This window comes from Camelina sativa, chromosome 2, assembly GCF_030686135.1.
Source record: "Camelina sativa cultivar CO46 ecotype springtype chromosome 2, ASM3068613v1".
Classification (NCBI taxonomy): domain Eukaryota; kingdom Viridiplantae; phylum Streptophyta; class Magnoliopsida; order Brassicales; family Brassicaceae; genus Camelina; species Camelina sativa.
Window position 1 is genome coordinate 21,405,054 of NC_141881.1, and position 19,034 is coordinate 21,424,087.

Sequence of the window (19,034 nt, forward strand, 5' to 3'; positions counted from 1 at the left end):
ATTTTATTATTTATAAATTAACAAAATAAAATGAAACTAAAAATTATTTTGTAATTACAATAACATAAAATTGGAATAAATATAATATTACAAATATACAAATTAATTATAAAAATTGTTTAGTTGTAAGCCTTCTTTCATTAATAGTTTACATTATGTTTTATGGTCTTATTTGTAAAAAAATTACTTATAAATTGAAATATTTGTTAAAAAAATATTATGATCATATTCTCATTATTATAACACATTTCCATTTGATGATAGTATTTTAAAACATTTTAAATTAAGAAAAAGAGATTAAAATGGGATAAAAATATACATAAAACAAGAGCCAATAGAAAGAAATCATTCAGATAGCTGACGTGGGGTATTTTCAAACCATAGGATCCGAGTGAATCTAAGGGACACAAATTCTAACCTCTCTTCATTATTTCATTGGCTAAACCATTAAAAACTAAAACATTATCAATAAACACCATCAAAAACTATGTTTGCTCATAATTTTTTTATTGCAAACAACATACAAAATTATTTTTTCAAAAACATAAATAATAAAAATATTCAAAAAAATAAATAAAAAACAACCCCGCTGTGTAGCGCGGGTATTAACGTAGTGTTTTCAAATAAAGATTACGAACATAGATAAGCAAGCATAGATCAGGAGGAACCCTAAAAAACTTTCGAGCTGCCTTCACAATGGCAAAGTAATAAATAACCCATTTTGGGCCAACGAGACCGGCCCATTATATATCTTGATCCAACACCAATCAAAATCCAACCCCTATTTTGGACCTATCTCTTATACCAATCTAGAGTTAAATTATAATACAAAATGTGAAGGATCTACATAATCTAAGGGCCAAATTATAAATACGAGAAAATTTTATCGAAGCATAAACCCTAAAAGCCCTAAAATCATTTTATATAAAAGCAAAGTCACAGAGGCTTCATAAATCCGCCACCACCGCATACCTCTTTTTCATTTGCCTTCGTTTTTGCCTCCTTTCTCGTCTCTCATTCTTCACTTTTAGGTCTAGCAGATATGAGACCCCCACTTACAGGTAAGAACCCTAGTTAAAGTTTATATCTTTATTGTTCTGTCTGCCTCCATAGTATGTAACTCGGTTCGAACTCAAAGTACGATTTTGGTCAAGTCTGAATTCGTATCGTTACGGTTTCTGTAGTTTAAATTGAGTTTTAGGGTTTGTAGTCTTGACCCTTTTGTGTCTTTACTGTTTCAATTTAGTTCAAAGGTTAAAGTAGAGATTTTTAATTACACTCTGTTATGATCAGGAGGACGTGGTGGTGGAGGATTCAGGGGCGGACGAGATGGAGGTGGTCGAGGTTTTGGAGGTGGAAGAGGCTTTGGAGGAGGAGGCCGTGGTGGTGACAGAGGAGGTCGTGGTGGGCCTCGTGGGCGAGGACGTGGTGGTGACCGTGGCCGTGGTGGAAGAGGAGGGCCAGGACGTGGAGGAATGAAAGGAGGAAGCAAAGTGATTGTGGAGCCTCACAGACACGCTGGTGTGTTTATTGCCAAGGGTAAAGAAGATGCTCTTGTCACTAAGAACTTGGTTCCTGGTGAAGCTGTTTACAATGAAAAGAGAATCTCTGTTCAGGTATGGATTGGCTTTGATAACTGATGATTTGACTTAGTTCTAAATAGGATTGTTTTTTGTAGTTGGTTTTGTTCTTATAGTATGTCTACTTTGGTTTTGCAGAATGAAGATGGAACTAAGGTTGAATACAGAGTTTGGAATCCATTTAGATCTAAGTTAGCTGCTGCAATTCTTGGTGGTGTTGATAACATTTGGATCGTAAGTTTACATCTATACACATAACATATTGACTCTCTTGTTTTGTAAGACTTGTTCTTGAATTTGTTCTTTGCTAAACCTTTTTAGAAACCTGGTGCTAAAGTACTTTACCTAGGTGCTGCTTCTGGAACCACTGTCTCTCATGTTTCTGATCTTGTTGGCCCTGTAAGTGTAACCTCTTACCACTCCATGATTCTTTTTCTCAAATTATTAGTCCTCAGGTCGTTTTCTTTCCCTTGTTTGTGGCTTATCTTTGGTATATGAATTGTAGGAGGGATGTGTTTACGCTGTTGAGTTTTCTCATAGAAGTGGTAGAGATTTGGTGAACATGGCAAAGAAGAGAACTAATATTATTCCAATCATTGAAGATGCTAGACACCCTGCTAAGTACAGAATGCTTGTTGGCATGGTTGATGTTATATTCTCTGATGTTGCTCAACCAGATCAGGTTTGGTTCTTTATTTCATTCGCAGTTGCCTTTTTAACTTTATATTCACAAAGTTTACTTTATACTGCATTGCATCTTTTTGGTTTTAAAAACAATCAGTACATGAAATCGGCAGATGATGATTTTACTTGGATTCCCCTTCAGAACATTATGAATGTTGCAAACTCCAAGTTCTGATGCTACTTTGAATCTTTTTTACCGTATTTTGTTTGTTTTCAGCCACCAAGTTGGCTGCTCCGACTTGCAAATTTGTTTTAATCCCAAAGTCTTTTTACTCATTTTTTATTTCCCTTAAAAAGAGATGTTCAGTTTTTACTCTCTACAAATTCCAGTTTTGTTACATAAAGACATTGCATTTTTTAGACGAAATAGAGAATACGTGTTTTGATTTGTCTCTAGAGAGACTCAATTGTAGTAGCTGTAATGATTGAGCTGAGCTTGCAGGGATTTCTCAATGAAACTATAAATGTTTTATCTTTGGCTCCATTTTTAGTTGTCTGTTTTATGATTCTTTTTTTAATTGAAACCCATCTATTTGCCTAACTCTTGAAGGCGAGAATCGTAGCCCTGAATGCCTCATTTTTCCTCAAAACTGGAGGACACTTTGTTATCTCAATCAAGGTCAGTACACTTATCCTTACTCTAATTCTCCTCCTTACAACACCAAAACAAATTTAATTCTTTCTGTTTATACATCAACTTGTACGTCCGAAACTAAATAAACATGTTTGAACTCCCTTCAGGCCAACTGTATCGACTCTACAGTCGCAGCAGAAGTAGTCTTCCAGAGCGAGGTGAAGAAGCTGCAGCAGGAGCAGTTTAGGCCAGCGGAACAGGTGACTCTGGAGCCTTTTGAGCGTGACCATGCCTGTGTTGTTGGTGGTTACCGCATGCCTAAGAAACAAAAAGCTGCAGCTACATAGAGCGGTACTAGGTGTTTTGTGTGGTCCAAGTCAAAAGCTTAGTAGAATTGTTGAACTAGTCTGATTCAAGCCCTTGCAGTTTCTTTGGGTTTTGGTTTCTTGTTGTATTAAGTTATTGAATGTAGGATACTTTTATGCGTCTTTTGGATTTTTCATCTTTTGATGAAGCACTGATAAATTATTATAACATTTTCATTACTCTTTGCATCCAGACTCCAAAGTAATATATACTAACTCCCTCCTGGAAAACAAACCCTTCTAAAATTCATTGTCGGTTTCTTCCAAAAGAGAGTCCCTAGTCCTCGCCTTCTTCCCCTATTCTTCCTTTCTTTGTCTTAAGAGAGAAGAGACAGTGTCATCCTCCTCCTCAAAAATCCAAGACGCTCAACCGAATAAATGTGAAGTCGTCTTTCTTTGATTAGCAAAAAGTAGAGAGAACATAGTGATTAGTGAGGTTTCTGTGATTTTGCATTATAGTTTTCATGATTGGTAAGGATTTGGACCATATAGGCGTGGGCTTTTCATATGTTTATCATTTGGGTCATTAAGTTTATAGCATCATGAACAAAATTGGTTATTTCCGGATAAGTCCAAATGGAAATGTTTGGTTATTTCTTGGTTGATTTGGTTATAATCCGAAATGTTTTTGCATTGGACCAATTTTTATCTTCGTGCTTTATTGGTCCTGACCGTAGAAAACCAAGTTGGTATACTATTCCCTTTGATCACGAACACAGCACACAGTTTCATCAACACCAACGAAAGAGATAAAACGGCAACGCGTTTGCACTTGAAATGGTGTCAAAGGGAAGGGAGTCGAAAAGGCGAATTCAAGGCGCCATAAAAGCACAAGAGTGTTCTAAAGGCTTATTAGGGTTCTATAAGCTTAGCTAGATGACTGTGGAGGGTTTGATACTTTGATCTGCCGTTCTAATTAAACTCCATTCCGGTACGTTCGTCTTCCTCTTCTTCTTATACTGTTGCTCTTGATTTTAAGTCAATCTTCCGAAACGCTGAAAAAACCCTAACCTAAGAAGCTCTCACGTAGTTATTTTGAGTCCAAAATTGAAAATTTTGGAGCTTTCCGGCGAGTACTGATGTATAGATTTCATCTTGGTTCAGTTAAAAATTTGTAATTTCGACTAGGGTTTTTGAGAATTCTATTTGTGTTATCCAGCTTTACGTTGATATGCAAGCCTAGTGTTTCCGCATGACTCAGTAACTGATTCCAGTTTTGATAGGTTGATTGTTTCTGTAATGCAGTTTAGTTGCGTGAATAGATAAAAATGGTGGTGGGTAGACAGAAGAAGAAGACCAAAATATGTGAACATGGGAAGGAAGATTTGATAAGCCAGTTACCAGAACCTTTAATATCTGAAATACTTTGTCGTCTCTCTACACAAGATGCAGTAAGAACAAGCCTTTTGTCCACAAGATGGAGAAATCTTTGGCGAGATGGGTTCCTGATTTGGACATAGACTCCGATTCATTCTCCAAGTCCAACTTTGATGCTTTTGTGAGTTTCGTTGAAAGGTTTCTTGTTTCCCACAGGGACAGGGAGTTATGGATACGCAAACTCCGGCTATGTTTTGGTTTCCTTCATCATTGTCCTATCTATGATCTCACGTCATGGATTGATGTTTTGACTACGTGTAGGATTCAGCATCTTGATGTTTGTTCTTGGAGCGATCATGACATACAGATGCCCCTGAATTTATATACCTGTGAGACACTGGTACACTTACTACTCTGCGAGGTCACCTTAAGTAATGCTGAGTTTGTTTCCTTACCTTGTCTGAAGATCATGCATCTAGTAGATAATACCTATCTCAACGAGACCACGTTGCAGAAACTTATCTCAGGCTCTCCAATTCTGGAAGATTTAACCATCACCAGATCTTTGAATGATGATGATAACGCAACTGTTTTACAACTGCGCTCTCATACACTAAAGAGAGTCTATATTGATGAGCTCACTGAAGTTGTTATTGATGCACCTCTACTCCAGTCCTTGAAGGCTACGGTCTCCTCACCAAAAAACTTTCAGATCGTCAATTTGGGACCCTCTGCCAAACTAGATATTGATTTCCCTTACTGTGGCCATGCGACATGCAGTAGCAGCATGATTCATGACATCATCACCGACATATCGAGGGTCAGGGAGCTAGTAGTTGGCAATGCTATTTGGAAGGTATACATCTCAACGTTTGAGCCTCTATATATGAATGAATATATATATATGCATCTCACCGTCCGTAACATTCTTTTTTACTTGTTTACCAGGAAATCTTTCAATACTCAAAGTCAGAACCAGTACTGCTTCAGTTCCGTGACTTATCCCGTCTGAATGTTCAATTTACTAAATCTGATATTGAATTATTACCACCCTTTCTTGAGAGCTGCCCAAACCTATAATCTTTAGTAATGGTAATAAATAATTGTCTGTAACCCTCTGAATTATACAATATTGTTTGTGAAAATCTTTTGTCTATATTTCTTCTCTAGTCAACTTGTTTTCTTCTGTTTTTGCAGGAATTGGTTAAGGACCGATCCATGCGTGGTAAGAAAGAGATAGAACCAAAGGTGATGTTTTCAACAGTTCCCCAGTGTTTGGTATCATCGCTCAAGTTTGTGGAATGGAAACGTTCGATCTCAGGGTATGAAGGAGAAACAGAGCTAGTTAGATACTTGTTGAAGAATTCAAAATTCCTGGAGAAATTAAGGCTCGATATTTACTATACCGAAAAGGCTAAGTGTGCCTTCCTGCAAGAACTCCTTACAATGCCAAGATGCTCCAGTGTTTGTGAACTTCATTGCTCTATGATTCCTAGAAAGAAATAATGTTGAATATTTCGTTTAAAAGGTTGATCTTTTGATGTTAAATTAGTTGATTTTAGATATTCTCTGAGCCACAAGCAAATATTGCAGTTTTAAGTCTCTCTTTATGTTACTGGTGGTTGCTACTCATGTAACAGTCATTACCAGCTTTATCTCATATTTGATGGATATCTCCACAAATTGTTCAAGCACTAGTTAGGCCTTTGTGTATATGATTTTTTTTTCTAGTTCTTGATTTATATATATTCGGCAATCCTCTGGGTTACTTTGTTACATCCGGACTCCAAAGTAAAGCACTCTTTTTAGCTCTGGCTTGCTGCCCGTAATCGGCTCACTACGGGAGACAGCATGCAGTGTTGGAACAGAGGTGTGGACATCTCTTGTGTGTTCTGCAGGGAACCAGTAGAGACGTTGACTCACTTATTCTTTGGCTGTCCATATTCTTCCCGTGTCTGGCAGGCTTTAGCTCGTAAGCTCCTGCAACGTCACTATACATCCTCGTTTGCACAGTTGCTATCTCTTCTCTCGGGATCAATCATCAACGGCACTACTAGATTCATTATGCGGATTCTCTTTCAAGCGACAATACACACACTCTGGCTCGAGCGTAATCGTCGTCGGCATGGAGGTAGGCACAGTACATCACTACATCCACCCAACTCGTCCAGTTTCTTGACCGGTTTGTCCGTAATAAACTGCTCTTGATGCAACGCCAAACGGCAAAGTTTGCTGATGGTCTGCAGCTATGGTTAGCTACTCGCGGTTACTAAGTTCAACTCAATTTCCTTTCCAATTCTAAATTTGATATAAGGATGCATTTTTGTAAAAAAGGACTTTTTCGATTGAATATAATTTTACATTTATTCAGAACAAAAAAAAAAAAAAAATACTAACTCCCTCATTTATTGACGGTTTCTTCCAAGAATTCAAAGTCATGATCCTCGCCTTCTTCTCTTGCTTTCCTTGTCTCTGAAGAGTATGCATTTTAAAAATATTATATATCCCAATGATACCACTTTTGAGTATGCTTCCACCGAAGCAGAGTATAGAAGCGTGTCTGAAACCGCTTTGGAAATAAAGTGGATGAGTTCGGTTCTAAGAGATTTTGGTGTTCTTCTACTCACCACTTCGGAGTTGTATTGTGATAACCTCTCTGCGGTTTACCTGACAGCTAATCCAGCGTTTCACTCACGAACAAAGCATTTTGATATCGATCACCATTATGTTCGAGAACGTGTGGCGTTAAAGACATTGACAGTGAAGCATATCCCAGGTCATCTCCAGACATCACATATATTCACCAAGTCGCTCCCTGCTGATGCCTTCGCTCGGTTGAGACTCAAACTTGGCGTTGGCTTACCGCCTACACAAAGTTTGCCGGGGGGATGATAACAGAGCAATACCAAAACAAGAGTTTTTGGTTCCTACTCGAAACGATGTCACTTTGGAGAAGAATGTTTTGGATCAGAAGAAGCCCAAGAACAAAGAGATTCAAGTGAAGCCCAAGACAGAATCATCTCCTTCAACGGTCATCTCACAAGAAGACAAACGGCAAGAAAAACAACCTGTTGTCGACCGTACGGAGACAATTAAGCTGTCAAACCGATTTGCCACCCTTGATCCCTCTTGCTCAAGAAGATCCTGACACCTGGCAGAACACTCTAGACTTCTCTAGAATACATCTAGGGTTTATGGTTTGAGTATAAATAAGCTTGTAAGAACACTCTTGTAAGTTAAGCAGAAATGAAAGATTAAAGCTTCAATCTTGTTCAAGTGTTTCTACTTTCACCAATCACCTGAAGAGTTTTTTAAATTGTTACTCAGATTCAAAGAACAAGAATTAATTGAGAAGACAGAGAACAAGATACAAACCTCGTGTATTTGTACGATGTTGGGATGGTTAAGAAGCTTAATGGTTTGTATCTCTCGCTTGACTTGAGACTCAAGACCCTTTTGAATAACCAGAGCCTTGTCTATGATTTTGACAGCTACGTAAGTACCATTGGTCGTGTCGTAACCAAGTTTCACTTTTGCAAAATTCCCTTCCCCGATTGTTCTTCCTATCTCATACTTACCGATCTTCTTCGTCCCAAACAAACCCTCCTCACAGACACCACAACAGAGTCAGAGAGAGAAGAAAGAAGATGGTTTACGGAATTTTGAAGGGTCAAGTTAAAATGTTATGACAGGGGGACTCAATTAATTAAAGAATTTGATTCTCTTGTCATGTTGGGGATCAAGAAATTGACTTTTAGATGATATAGACCGGTTGGAGTGATCAAAAAGAGAAGATATTATTAGTAAGATTGGGTGTGTGCTGTATTTGACCGATTGGCTTCGTGTTTGAGTGACTCGTAGCTCGTGAGTCCCGTGGGGTTAAGAATGTTGATAACAGAGCAATACCAAAACAAGAGTTTTTGGTTCCTACTCAAAACGATGTCACTTTGGAGAAGAATGTTTTGGATCAAAAGAAGCCTAAGACCAAAGAGATTCAAGTGAAGCCCAAGACAGAATCATCTCCTTCAACGGTCATCTCACAAGAAGACAAACGGCAAGGAAAACGACCTGTCATCGACCGTGCAGAGACAATTAAGCTGCCAAACCGATTTGCCACCCTTGATCCCTCTTGCTCAAGAAGATCTTGACACGTGGCAGAACACTCTAGACTTCTCTAGAATACATCTAGGGTTTATGGTTTGAGTATAAATAAGCTTGTAAGAACACTCTTGTAAGTTAAGCAGAAATGAAAGATTAAAGCTTCAATCTTGTTAAAGTGTTTCTACTTTCATGGTATCAGAGCACATGGAAATCACATCCATGGCCTCTTACTCTATTCCTTCTCTCAATATCTCAAACCGTGTTACAGTTACTCTCACTCATAAAAACTACATTCTCTAGAAAAGTCAGTTCGAGTCGTTCTTAGCCGGTCAAGGTTTACTGGGTTTCGTCAACGGCTCCATCCCTGCTCCAAGCACTACAGCGGTTTCCACGAGTCTAGATGGCACCAGAAAAGAGTCAACAATTCCAGAGTTTTCGACTTTGTATCGTACGGATCAGGTTGTCAAGTCGTGGCTTTTAGGGTCCTTCTCTGAAGACATACTAAGTGTCGTGACCAGCTGCTCTACTTCACACCAGGTATGGATGTCTCTTGTGAATCACTTTAATAGAGTGTCCTCATCTAGGTTGTTTGAGCTTCAAAGGCGTTTACAGACCCTAGATAAGAAAGATAGGTCTGTGGAATCATATCTTAGAGATCTTAAGGGAATCTGTGATCAGTTAGCCTCTGTTGATAGTCCTGTTCATGAAAAGATGAAGATCTTTGCTGCGTTGAATGGTCTAGGCAGAGAATATGAACCAATCAAAACCACCATTGAGACTCTTGTTGATGGTTTCCCTGCTTTGACTTTGGATGATGTTATCCCAAAGTTGACTGGTTATGATGATCGCCTTCAAGGATATCTAGCTAAAACTGCTTCATGTATCACACCTCATGTTGCTTTTCACGTCTCTCAACCTGCAAGTGGGTACTACTACCAGAACAACTTCAGAGGAAGAGGCAATGGCAACAGGTCCGGTCATGGCAGAGGCTCATTCTCTACGAGGGGATGAGGATTTCATCAACAGATCTCATCCGATGGGTCTCAAATGGCTCGAAGTGCAGTTGTTTGTCAGATCTGCGGTAAAACAGGACATCCGGCACTCAAATGTTGGCATCGGTTCGATAATGGGTATTAATATGAGGATGTACCACGAGCTCTTGCTGCAATGCGAATCACTGAGGTTACTGACCAACAAGGCACTGATTGGCTTCCAGACTATGGTTCTTCAGCTTATGTCACCAATACAGTGCAAAATCTGCAGCAAGCTCAACTGTACCATGGCAACGACTCGGTAATGGTGGGTGATGGTTCCTTTCTTCCCATCACTCACACAGGTTCGACCAGTATAGCTTCCACTTCAGGTAAACTACCTTTAAAAGATGTACTTGTTTGTCCTGATATTACTAAATCTTTGCTATCTGTTTCAAAACTCACAAAGGATTATCCGTGTTTGGTTGCGTTTGATTGTGATGGTGTGTGTATTAATGATAAGGCCACAAAGAAGCTACTGGTAATGGGAAGTCTGCATAATGATCAGTATTGCTTGGAGGAACCAAAGCCACAAGTCTTCTATTCCACACAGAGGCATTCAACAAGTGGTGAAGTTTGGCATAGAAGACTCGGTCATCCAAACGCACAAGTCCTCCAGCAACTTGAGAAGTGTGGGTATATCTTGTTTAATAAAGTCACCAAGGCTGTTTGTGAAGCATGTCAGCTTGGAAAGAGCTCAAGGCTTCCTTTTACTATCTCTTCTTTTACTGCATCAAAACCTCTTGAGAGGATTCACTGTGATCTGTGGGGACCCTCTCCAATAATGTCTCTTCAAGGTTTTTGTTTTATGTCATTTTTGTTGACAATTACTCAAGATTCAGTTGGCTTTATCCACTCAAGTTGAAATCAGATTTCTTCCACATATTTACTATGTTTCAAAAGATGGTGGAGAATCAGTTAGAATGCAGAATCAAAGGTTTTCAATGTGATGGAGGAGGAGAGCTCATTAGTACACAATTTCTGAAACATCTTCAAGAAAATGGTATACAACAGTTCATCTCCTGTCCTCACACACCTCAAAAAAATGGTTTGGCTGAGAGAAAGCATAGACATGTTACTGAATTAGGCATGTCAATGATGTTTCAAAGTAAACTTCCTCTAAAGTATTGGGTGGAAGCGTTCTTCACAGCCAACTTCTTGATCAATCTTCTACCAACGACAACTATTGCTGACTCAGTCTCACCATATGAAAAGCTACACAAGACGAAGCCTACCTATCCTGCTCTAAGGTCTTTTGGTTGTGCTTGCTTTCCAACGTTAAGAGATTATGCATCTACAAAGTTAGATCCAAAGTCGTTGCAGTGTGTCTTTCTCGGCTATAATGACAAATACAAAGGCTACAGATGTCTATATCCTCCCACGGGAAAAGTTTACATAAGTAGACATGTCATCTTTGATGAATCTGCTTATCCTTTCTCAAAAATTTACAAAGATCTTCACCCAGAAACGGTGACCCCTTTGTTATCTGCCTGGCACGAGAGCTTCATTCCTACTCCGATCACTACAACTCGTCCTGATACATCATCATTGCCAATCAACGAACCAGTTCATGTTATCTCGAGTACTCCTGTGAATGTGGAATGTTTTGAGCGTACGACAGGCTTTGATCCTGCTTCTATAGGCGACAGCGTTCCTCAGTCATAGTCAAGTTCTCCGATGACTGATAGTGATGATGAAGAACAGCCTGCTCCGATTGTCAATGATCATTCAATGATAACCAAAGGAAAAGATGGCATTCGAAAGCCTAATCCAAGATATGCTCTTATGTCTCATAAGGTCTCATATCCTGAACCAAAAACAGTGGTTGCAGTGGCCTTAAAACATCCAGGTTGGACAGGTGCAATGGGAGAAGAGATGTACACCTGCAAGGAAGTAAACACTTGGTCTCTAGTGCCTCCTGAACCCGATATGCATGTTTTGGGAAGCAAATGGGTTTTTCACACCAAGTTAAATGTTGATGGGACGTTAGACAAGCTGAAAGCACGCTTGGTGGCAAAAGGCTTTGACCAAGAAGAAGGAATCGACTACTTTGAGACTTATAGCCCTATTGTTCGAACTCTTACAGAATGGTGTTTCACGTTGCAGTCAGTAACAACTGGGAATTAAAACAAATGGATGTTAAAAACGCATTTCTCCATGGAGATCTTGTGGAAAAAGTTTACATGAAGCAGCCAGCTGGATTTGTAGACAAAGATAAGCCAGATCATGTGTGCCTTCTTCACAAATCCTTATATGGCCTAAAACAATCTCCTAGAGCATGGTATGACAAGTTTAGTACCTTCCTCTTGGAGTTTGGCTTTCTTTGTAGTCTATGGGATCCTTCTCTCTTTGTCTACTCTCGTAACAATGACATGATCTTCCTGCTGCTTTATGTCGATGACATGATCATCACTGGTAGCAATTCTCACACGCTCACTCATCTTCTTGCTGAGCTCAGTAAACAGTTTCGCATGAAGGACTTGGGAAGAGCTCACTATTTTCTTGGCATACAGCTTCAATACTTTCCTGATGGTATGTTTATGTCTCAACAGAAATATGCAGAGGATTTATTGATTGCAGCTCAGATGGAAAACTGTGCATCGATGCCAACACCTCTACCATTGGAACTTGACAAAGTACCAGACCAACAAACAGAGTTCCCTGAGCCAACCTACTTTCGGAGTTTAGCTGGAAAGCTGCAATACTTAACGTTAACTCGGCCAGACATTCAGTTCGCAGTCAACTATGTGTGCCAGAAGATGCATAAACCGACCACTTCTGACTTCCATCTGCTCAAATGAATTTTGAGATACGTCAAGGGAACAATCACAATGGGGATCACCTACACTAGAAACGGTGATTCTACTATCAGTGCCTACAGTGACAGCGATTATGATGATGAAAATGCTCTCACTGCATATAGTGATAGTGATTATGCAAATTGCAAAGCCACAAGAAGGTTTGTTGGGGGCTTCTGCACTTTTATGGGTCCAAATCTTATCTCTTGGCCGTCAAAGAAACAACCAACTGTTTCAAAGAGTTCCACCGAAGCAGAGTATAGAAGCATGTCTGAAACCGCTTCGGAAATAAAGTGGATGAGTTCAGTTCTACGAGATCTTGGTGTTCCTCTACTCACCACTCCGGAGTTGTATTGTGATAACCTCTCCGCGGTTTACATGACAGCTAATCCAGCGTTTAACTCACGAACAAAGCATTTTGATATCGATCACCACTATGTTTGAGAACGTGTGGCGTTAAAGACATTGACAGTGAAGCATATCCCAGGTCATCTCCAGACAGCAGATATATTCACCAAGTCGCTCCCTGCTGATGCCTTCACTCGGTTGAGACTCAAACTTGGCGTTGGCTTACCGCCTACACAAAGTTTGCGAGGGATGATAACAGAGCAATACCAAATCAAGAGTTTTTGGTTCCTACTCAAAACGATGTCACTTTGGAGAAGAATGTTTTGGATCAGAAGAAGCCCAAGACCAAAGAGATTCAAGTGAAGCTCAAGACAGAATCATCTCCTTCAACGGTCATCTCACAAGAAGACAAACAACAAGGAAAACGACCTGTCGTCGACCGTACGGAGACAATTAAGCTGTCAACCCGATTTGCCACCCTTGATCCCTCTTGCTCAAGAAGATCTTGACACCTGACAGAACACTCTAGACTTCTCTAGAATACATCTAGGGTTTATGGTTTGAGTATAAATAAGCTTGTAAGAACACTCTTGTAAGTTAAGCAGAAATGAAAGATTAAAGCTTCAATCTTGTTAAAGTGTTTCTACTTTCAGTATCTTGCGTTTTCAGACTTGTCTCATCCTCCCCCGTCCTGGAAGAGTTAGAGATGGAACATAGTTATTTTGCAACTAGAGCCGTTGCCTCAATTTTGTTATATGTCCCGCCTTCAAGTAGCTCTCTAGTATATTCCATTCGAAATGGTTACTGACTTTCTAGAGAGCTTCCCAAACTTGAAATCTCTCTCATCTTGGTGATGATCTTCTAAACCCAATAAGCATTTTCATTTCTGGTTTTTTTATTTTGGTGACTTTATGTAAAGGCAATGTTGGATATGTGTAGCAGTTGTTACTTGGTTTTTTGATATTCTGAATTTTCCAATGGATCTTCTTTATTATATCTGTTCAGATGCTAGAAAACTCGTAGCATTAAACCAGTTTATATAGGATTCTGAACACAATTGGATATTTCCGAGTAAGTCCAAATGGATATTTGGTTATTTCTTGGTTGATTGGACCAATTAATCTTCGGGATTTATCGGTTCAGACCGGAGAAAACCAAGTTGGTCCAATTTAACTAGAAGCCAATTAAATCAAACGAACACGAACACAGCACAGCACAGCACAGCCTTTGATCAACACCCCATCGAAAGTGATGAAACGGCAACGCGTTTGCACTTGAAAATGGAGTCGAAAAGGCGAATTCAACTCCATTGAATCTCAGAGTGTTCTAAAGGCTAATTAGGGTTCCATAAGCTAGCTAGATGACCGTTGAGCCGTGGAGGGTTTTTGATCTGCCGTTCTAAGTAAACTCCATTCCGGTACGTTCGTCTTCCTCTCCTTCTTATACTGTCGCTTGTTGGATAATTCCAATTACTTGAAGGAAAAGATATCTCTTAAGGAGTAGCTTAAAGAGATAATGATGAATACAAAATAAGAATATTTAGATAAGGCTTTGTATTCCATATAGGATTAGGAGAAGCTAATCTCTATATAAGTAAGTGTCTATGGAGAGTTGTTCCATAAGAGACTAAGAGGTTTGGTTTAGTTTTGAGAAGAGTTTCTAAATCAATAAAAAAGAGCAAGTTCTTTAAAACCTTTTGAGTCAAGTTTGGGTTTTGTCGCTTTACTAAGAAGCCCTCACGTAGTTATTTTGAGTTCAAAATTGAAAATTTTGGAGCTTTCCGACGAGTAGTGATGTATAAATTTCATCTTGGTTCAGTTAAAAATTTGTAATTTCGACTAGGGTTTTGAGAATTCTATCTGTGTGGGAACTTTTTATAAAGCATCCAGCTTTACTTTTTTTTTTTTTTTTTTTTGCTTTACTTTTGATATGCAAGCTTAGTGTTTCCGTATGGACTCAGTAACTGATTCGAATTGTTAAATTATATACCAAAAGAAAACATGGTTTCACTTAGTTTTATACTAAAACAGCTCTTAAGAAGAGATTTGAGCGTTTGCCACTTCTAAAGTGGGTAAGAAATGCAACTAAAGTAGAATCCAAGTAAAGAGATTGAGTGCGGGTTGGTAGAATCCAAGGAAGACTGTAGTTCTTTACGACAGCTTACTCTTGATATGCAAGCTAGTGACGGTTGATTTTTTTCTGTTTTGCAGATTAGTTGCGTGAAGAGATAAAAAATGGTGGTGGGTAGACAGAAGACGAAGAAAACCAAAATATGTGACCATGGGAAGGAAGATTTGATAAGCCAGTTACCAGAACCTTTGATATCTGAAATACTTTGTCGTCTTTCCACCAAAGATGCTGTAAGAACAAGCCTTTTGTCCACAAGTTGGAGAAATCTTTGGCGATGGGTTCCTGATTTGGACTTAAACTCTGATGCATTTCCCAACTTTGATGCCTCTGTGAGTTTCGTTGAAAGGTTTCTTGTTTCCCACAGGGACAGGGAGTTATGGATACGCAGACTCCGGTTAAGTTTTGGTTATCGTCATCATCGTCATATCTGTGATATCACGTCATGGATTGATGCTGTGACTACATGTAGGATTCAGCATCTTGATTTTCGTTGCTGTAGCTATCATTTTCATTACATACAGATACCCCTGAGTTTATATACCTGCCAGACACTGATACACTTACGACTCAGTGGGGTGTCCTTGTGTAATGCCGAGTTTGTTTCCTTACCTTGTCTGAAGTTCATGCATTTAGTGTGTAATAAGTATCCCAACGAGACCACCTTGCAGAAACTTATCTCAGGCTCTCCAATTCTGGAAGATTTAACCATCTACAGAACTTCGAATGATGATGATAAGGCAACTGTTTTACAAGTGCGCTCTCATACGCTAAAGAGAGTCTATATTGATGATTTCACCCAAGTTGTGATTGATGCACCTCTACTCCAGTGTTTGAAGACTTCACTGTCCTCACCAAAGAACTATCAGATCGTTAATTTGGGATCCTCTGCCAAACTAGATATTGGTTTACTTTACTTTGGCCGTGCGAGATACAGTAGCAGCATGTTTCATGACATCATCACCGACATATCGAGGGTCAGGGAGCTAGTAGTTGGCAATGCTATGTGGGAGGTATACATCTCAACGTCTGAGCATAAATATATATATATATAATATATATTGAATGTCCTTCCACGAAATGTTCTCACCACAACATTACTTTTTACTTGTTTACTTCTGTTACCAGGGAATCTTTCACTACTCGAAATCCGAACCAGTACTGCTTCAGTTCCGTCACCTATCCCGTTTGAATGTTAAATTTATTAAATCTGGTATTGAATTATTGCCATTCTTTCTTGAGAGCTGCCCAAAACTAGAATCTTTAGTAATGGTAATGAATAATAACTGTAACCCTCTGATTTGTGCCATACTGTTTGTGAAAATCTTTTGTCTATATTTCTTTTCTAGCAACTTGTTTTCTTCTGTTTTTGCAGGAATTGGTTAAGGACCTATCCATGCGTGGTAAGGAAAAAGAACCAAAGGTGATGTTTTCAACAGTGCCCCGGTGTTTGGTATCATCGCTCAAGTTTGTGAAATGGAAACGTTCGATCTCAGTGTATGAAGGAGAAACAGAGCTAGTAAGATACTTCTTGAAGAATTCACAAATGCTGGAGAAATTAAGGCTAGATATTTACTATACCGAAAAGGCCAAGTGTGCCTTCCTGCAAGAACTCCTTACAATGCCAAGATGCTCTAGTGTTTGTGAAATTCATTGCTCTCTGATTCCTGAAGATAATTATCGTTGAATATTTCGTTAAAGAAGGTTGATCTTTTGGTCGTTAAATTAGTTGATTTTAGATATTAGGGTCTGAGCCACAAGCAAATATTGCAGTTTTAGTCTTTCTTATGTTACTTGGTGGTTGCTACTCATGTAACAGTCATTACCAGCTTTATCTCATATTTGATGGATATCTCCACAAATTGTTCAAGCACTAATTTATAGTTGTATATGATTTTTTTTTTCTAGTTGTTGGCTTGTTAAAGGCACTAATTAGGTTGCAAGCTATGTGTCCCTTTTAGTACCTTTGCATTGCATCTAAATCGTCTCTTTAGTACTCGTACGATGAGCTCAAAGACGCAATTTCTTCAGGGAAATGGGCGAGAGGTCCTTGGTCAGCCAGCGACGCGGACGAACAAAGGGTAAAAGAAGAAACCTCATTGTAAAAGACCAAATACACTTATATTTTGTCAATACAACTTGTCATCACTACATTCTTTACACTGATCCTATCTACTACTTAAAAATGGAATGTGTACTACATAACTCCTACTAGGAAGAATTTCAAGACGTGCAATGAAATTGCAGCCTTTATGAGCAATCATGATTATAATGATGCATTGTTTGGAGATTTCAATTTTACAGTCTCAAAGCTCAAAGGTGATTGAACCTAGTGGTATACATCTCAGGACGCCATCCAAGGAAAACTTATGAGAATAAACTACTTATGTTGTTAAAGTTGTTCTCGAAGTGATCAAGGATCTCCAGATTATAACTGCTATAGTATTTTAAAGGAGGTTAGGTTGGACATATGACTTTAGAATGTTTTTTAAACCCATTGCTTTGACTCTGATTGAGTTGTGTTATATAATGAAGGATGACATTTTCTTTTCTTTTCTTTTCATCTTGTTTACAACTACGTGAGTCGCTTGTTTAATTTTATATATTAAACAACTAGAAGATAAAAACAAAAAAAATGGAACCTCAGTACGTAAACTCGACAAAGTGTTTCTATAGTCTGGCTTTGCATTCTCAAGCAGTCAAGCAAAGCTCACTCTCTGCTCTCCCCGCGTGTGAAAGTCAACATAAATATTGAAACTAGTTTATATGCTTACATGCGGTGATATATACAGATGCTTTAAGATTATGTAATGAACATCACCACTTGAAATATGTATCGTTGATGAGTAAATGCTAACAAAGTCTTCCGGATTAGGGGGTTCAACACCAGGTCAATCTCAAGAATGTATAGTAAAGTGCAAAATGAACTTTACATGGAAGAATGGTATGCACATAGTTCACCAAAGGAGTATAATGAGTTTATTTCCCAAGTCTTGGAAACTCAAATTCAAATATGTGAATGAGGGCATAAAAATGGATGCGTACTACATAACGCCTATATGTAAGAAGGTCAAGAAGCGCACTAAGATTGCAGCCTTCATTGATGCCAATCAGGATTATAAATTTATAATAATGCACCACTTGGAGATTTCAGTCTCACAGTCCCAAAGGTGATGGAAGACACTGTATCTAGTGGTATATTTTTCAGGACCCGTACGTAACCCATCCAAGGAAAGCTTCAGAGTATGTAAGCTTTTTATGATGTTGAAGTTGTTCTCAGTGTGATCAGGGATGTCTAAGTACTAGCTGGTTCAGTCTTTTGAATGGGGTTAGCTTGGACTTCTGACTTTTAGAATGCTTTTTAAACCCATCGTTTTCACTCTGATTGAGTTGTTATTATATAATGAAGAATGACATTTTTCTAGTATTTAGATCTAAGTTATAGCTGCTGCAATTCTTGGTGGTGTTGATAACATTTGGATCGTAATTCACATCTATACACATAAACATATTGACTCTCTTGGCATGGTTGATGTCATATTCTCTTATGCTGCTCAACCAGATCAGGTTTGGTTCTTTATTTCATTCGAAGTTGCCTTTTTATCTTTATAAGTTTACTTATACTGCATTGCATCTTTTTGTTTTTAAAACCAATCAATACATGAAATCGGCAAATGATTATTTTACTTGGATTCCCCTTCAGAACATTATGAATGTTGCAAACTCCAAGTTCTGATGTTACTTTGAATCTTTTTTACCTTATTTTGTTTGTTTTCAGCCACCAAGTTGGCTGCTCCGAACTTGCAAATTTGTTTTTAAGTCCCAAAGTTTTTTTCACTCGTTTTCTTAATTTCCCTTAAAAGGAAGATCTTCGGTTTTACGCTATACAAATTCCAGGAGTTTTCATATTATCAATGTCTTGAATTGGAGATACAGTTCAGAAGGTTGACTCCTAGTCATGCACTACAAAATACAAAAACAGAAACTAAAAAGGAAAATAGAGGTTATCGAAAAACAAGAAAATTAAAACTAAAATTGAAAAATTTAAAGTATCTTAGATGAAAGTTCTTATCAAATTCAATGGACAGCTAGTTAATCCCCGGCAACGG

General features: G+C 38.6%; 2 protein-coding genes, 2 non-coding genes and 1 pseudogene across 6 annotated transcripts; all 5 read left to right on the top strand.

Annotated features, from left to right (window-relative positions):
- Positions 1-854: 854 nt before the first annotated feature.
- LOC104727478 (rRNA 2'-O-methyltransferase fibrillarin 1) lies at positions 855-3,383 on the top strand. 2 transcript variants are annotated; one of them, XM_010446583.3, is made up of 7 exons: positions 855-1,061; positions 1,294-1,616; positions 1,719-1,814; positions 1,902-1,979; positions 2,086-2,262; positions 2,815-2,883; positions 3,006-3,383. In XM_010446583.3, the coding sequence occupies exons 1-7, from the start codon at positions 1,043-1,045 to the stop codon at positions 3,183-3,185; spliced, it is 942 nt and encodes a 313-aa protein (XP_010444885.1). In that variant the 5' UTR covers positions 855-1,042; the 3' UTR covers positions 3,186-3,383. The 2 variants fall into 2 exon arrangements, with proteins under 2 accessions (XP_010444885.1, XP_010444888.1); XM_010446586.3 differs by having other exon boundaries at positions 920-1,061; positions 2,820-2,883.
- On the top strand, positions 2,372-2,443 carry LOC147948989 (small nucleolar RNA snoR60). The gene has a single exon (XR_015586386.1). It is a non-coding gene; the product is annotated as a small nucleolar RNA snoR60 (small nucleolar RNA).
- A 612-nt stretch (positions 3,384-3,995) lies between the features above and the next one.
- LOC104727491 (F-box/FBD/LRR-repeat protein At1g51370-like) lies at positions 3,996-6,298 on the top strand (annotated as a pseudogene). Its single transcript, XR_015581496.1, has 4 exons — positions 3,996-4,134; positions 4,449-5,376; positions 5,469-5,612; positions 5,718-6,298. The product of XR_015581496.1 is annotated as an F-box/FBD/LRR-repeat protein At1g51370-like (transcript).
- A 7,715-nt stretch (positions 6,299-14,013) lies between these two features.
- Positions 14,014-16,802, top strand: LOC104753275 (F-box/FBD/LRR-repeat protein At1g51370-like). Its single transcript, XM_010475553.2, has 4 exons — positions 14,014-14,215; positions 15,009-15,938; positions 16,054-16,197; positions 16,301-16,802. Exons 2-4 carry the CDS (start codon positions 15,033-15,035, stop codon positions 16,610-16,612), a joined length of 1,362 nt encoding a protein of 453 aa, XP_010473855.1. The 5' UTR covers positions 14,014-14,215; positions 15,009-15,032; the 3' UTR covers positions 16,613-16,802.
- A 1,791-nt stretch (positions 16,803-18,593) lies between these two features.
- On the top strand, positions 18,594-18,665 carry LOC147948990 (small nucleolar RNA snoR60). Its single transcript, XR_015586406.1, has one exon. It is a non-coding gene; the product is annotated as a small nucleolar RNA snoR60 (small nucleolar RNA).
- Positions 18,666-19,034: the final 369 nt, after the last annotated feature.

Excerpts from the sequence above, each read along its gene's own strand:
- LOC104727478 (XM_010446583.3), top strand. Across the intron at positions 1,815-1,901 it reads GTGTTGATAACATTTGGATC|AAACCTGGTGCTAAAGTACT; the intron begins GTAAGTTTACAT and ends AAACCTTTTTAG. Across the intron at positions 1,980-2,085 it reads TTTCTGATCTTGTTGGCCCT|GAGGGATGTGTTTACGCTGT; the intron begins GTAAGTGTAACC and ends TATGAATTGTAG.
- LOC104753275 (XM_010475553.2), top strand. The coding sequence starts at position 15,033 with ATGGTGGTGGGTAGACAGAAGACGAAGAAAACCAAAATATGTGACCAT. Across the intron at positions 15,939-16,053 it reads TTGGCAATGCTATGTGGGAG|GGAATCTTTCACTACTCGAA; the intron begins GTATACATCTCA and ends TTCTGTTACCAG. Across the intron at positions 16,198-16,300 it reads AACTAGAATCTTTAGTAATG|GAATTGGTTAAGGACCTATC; the intron begins GTAATGAATAAT and ends CTGTTTTTGCAG.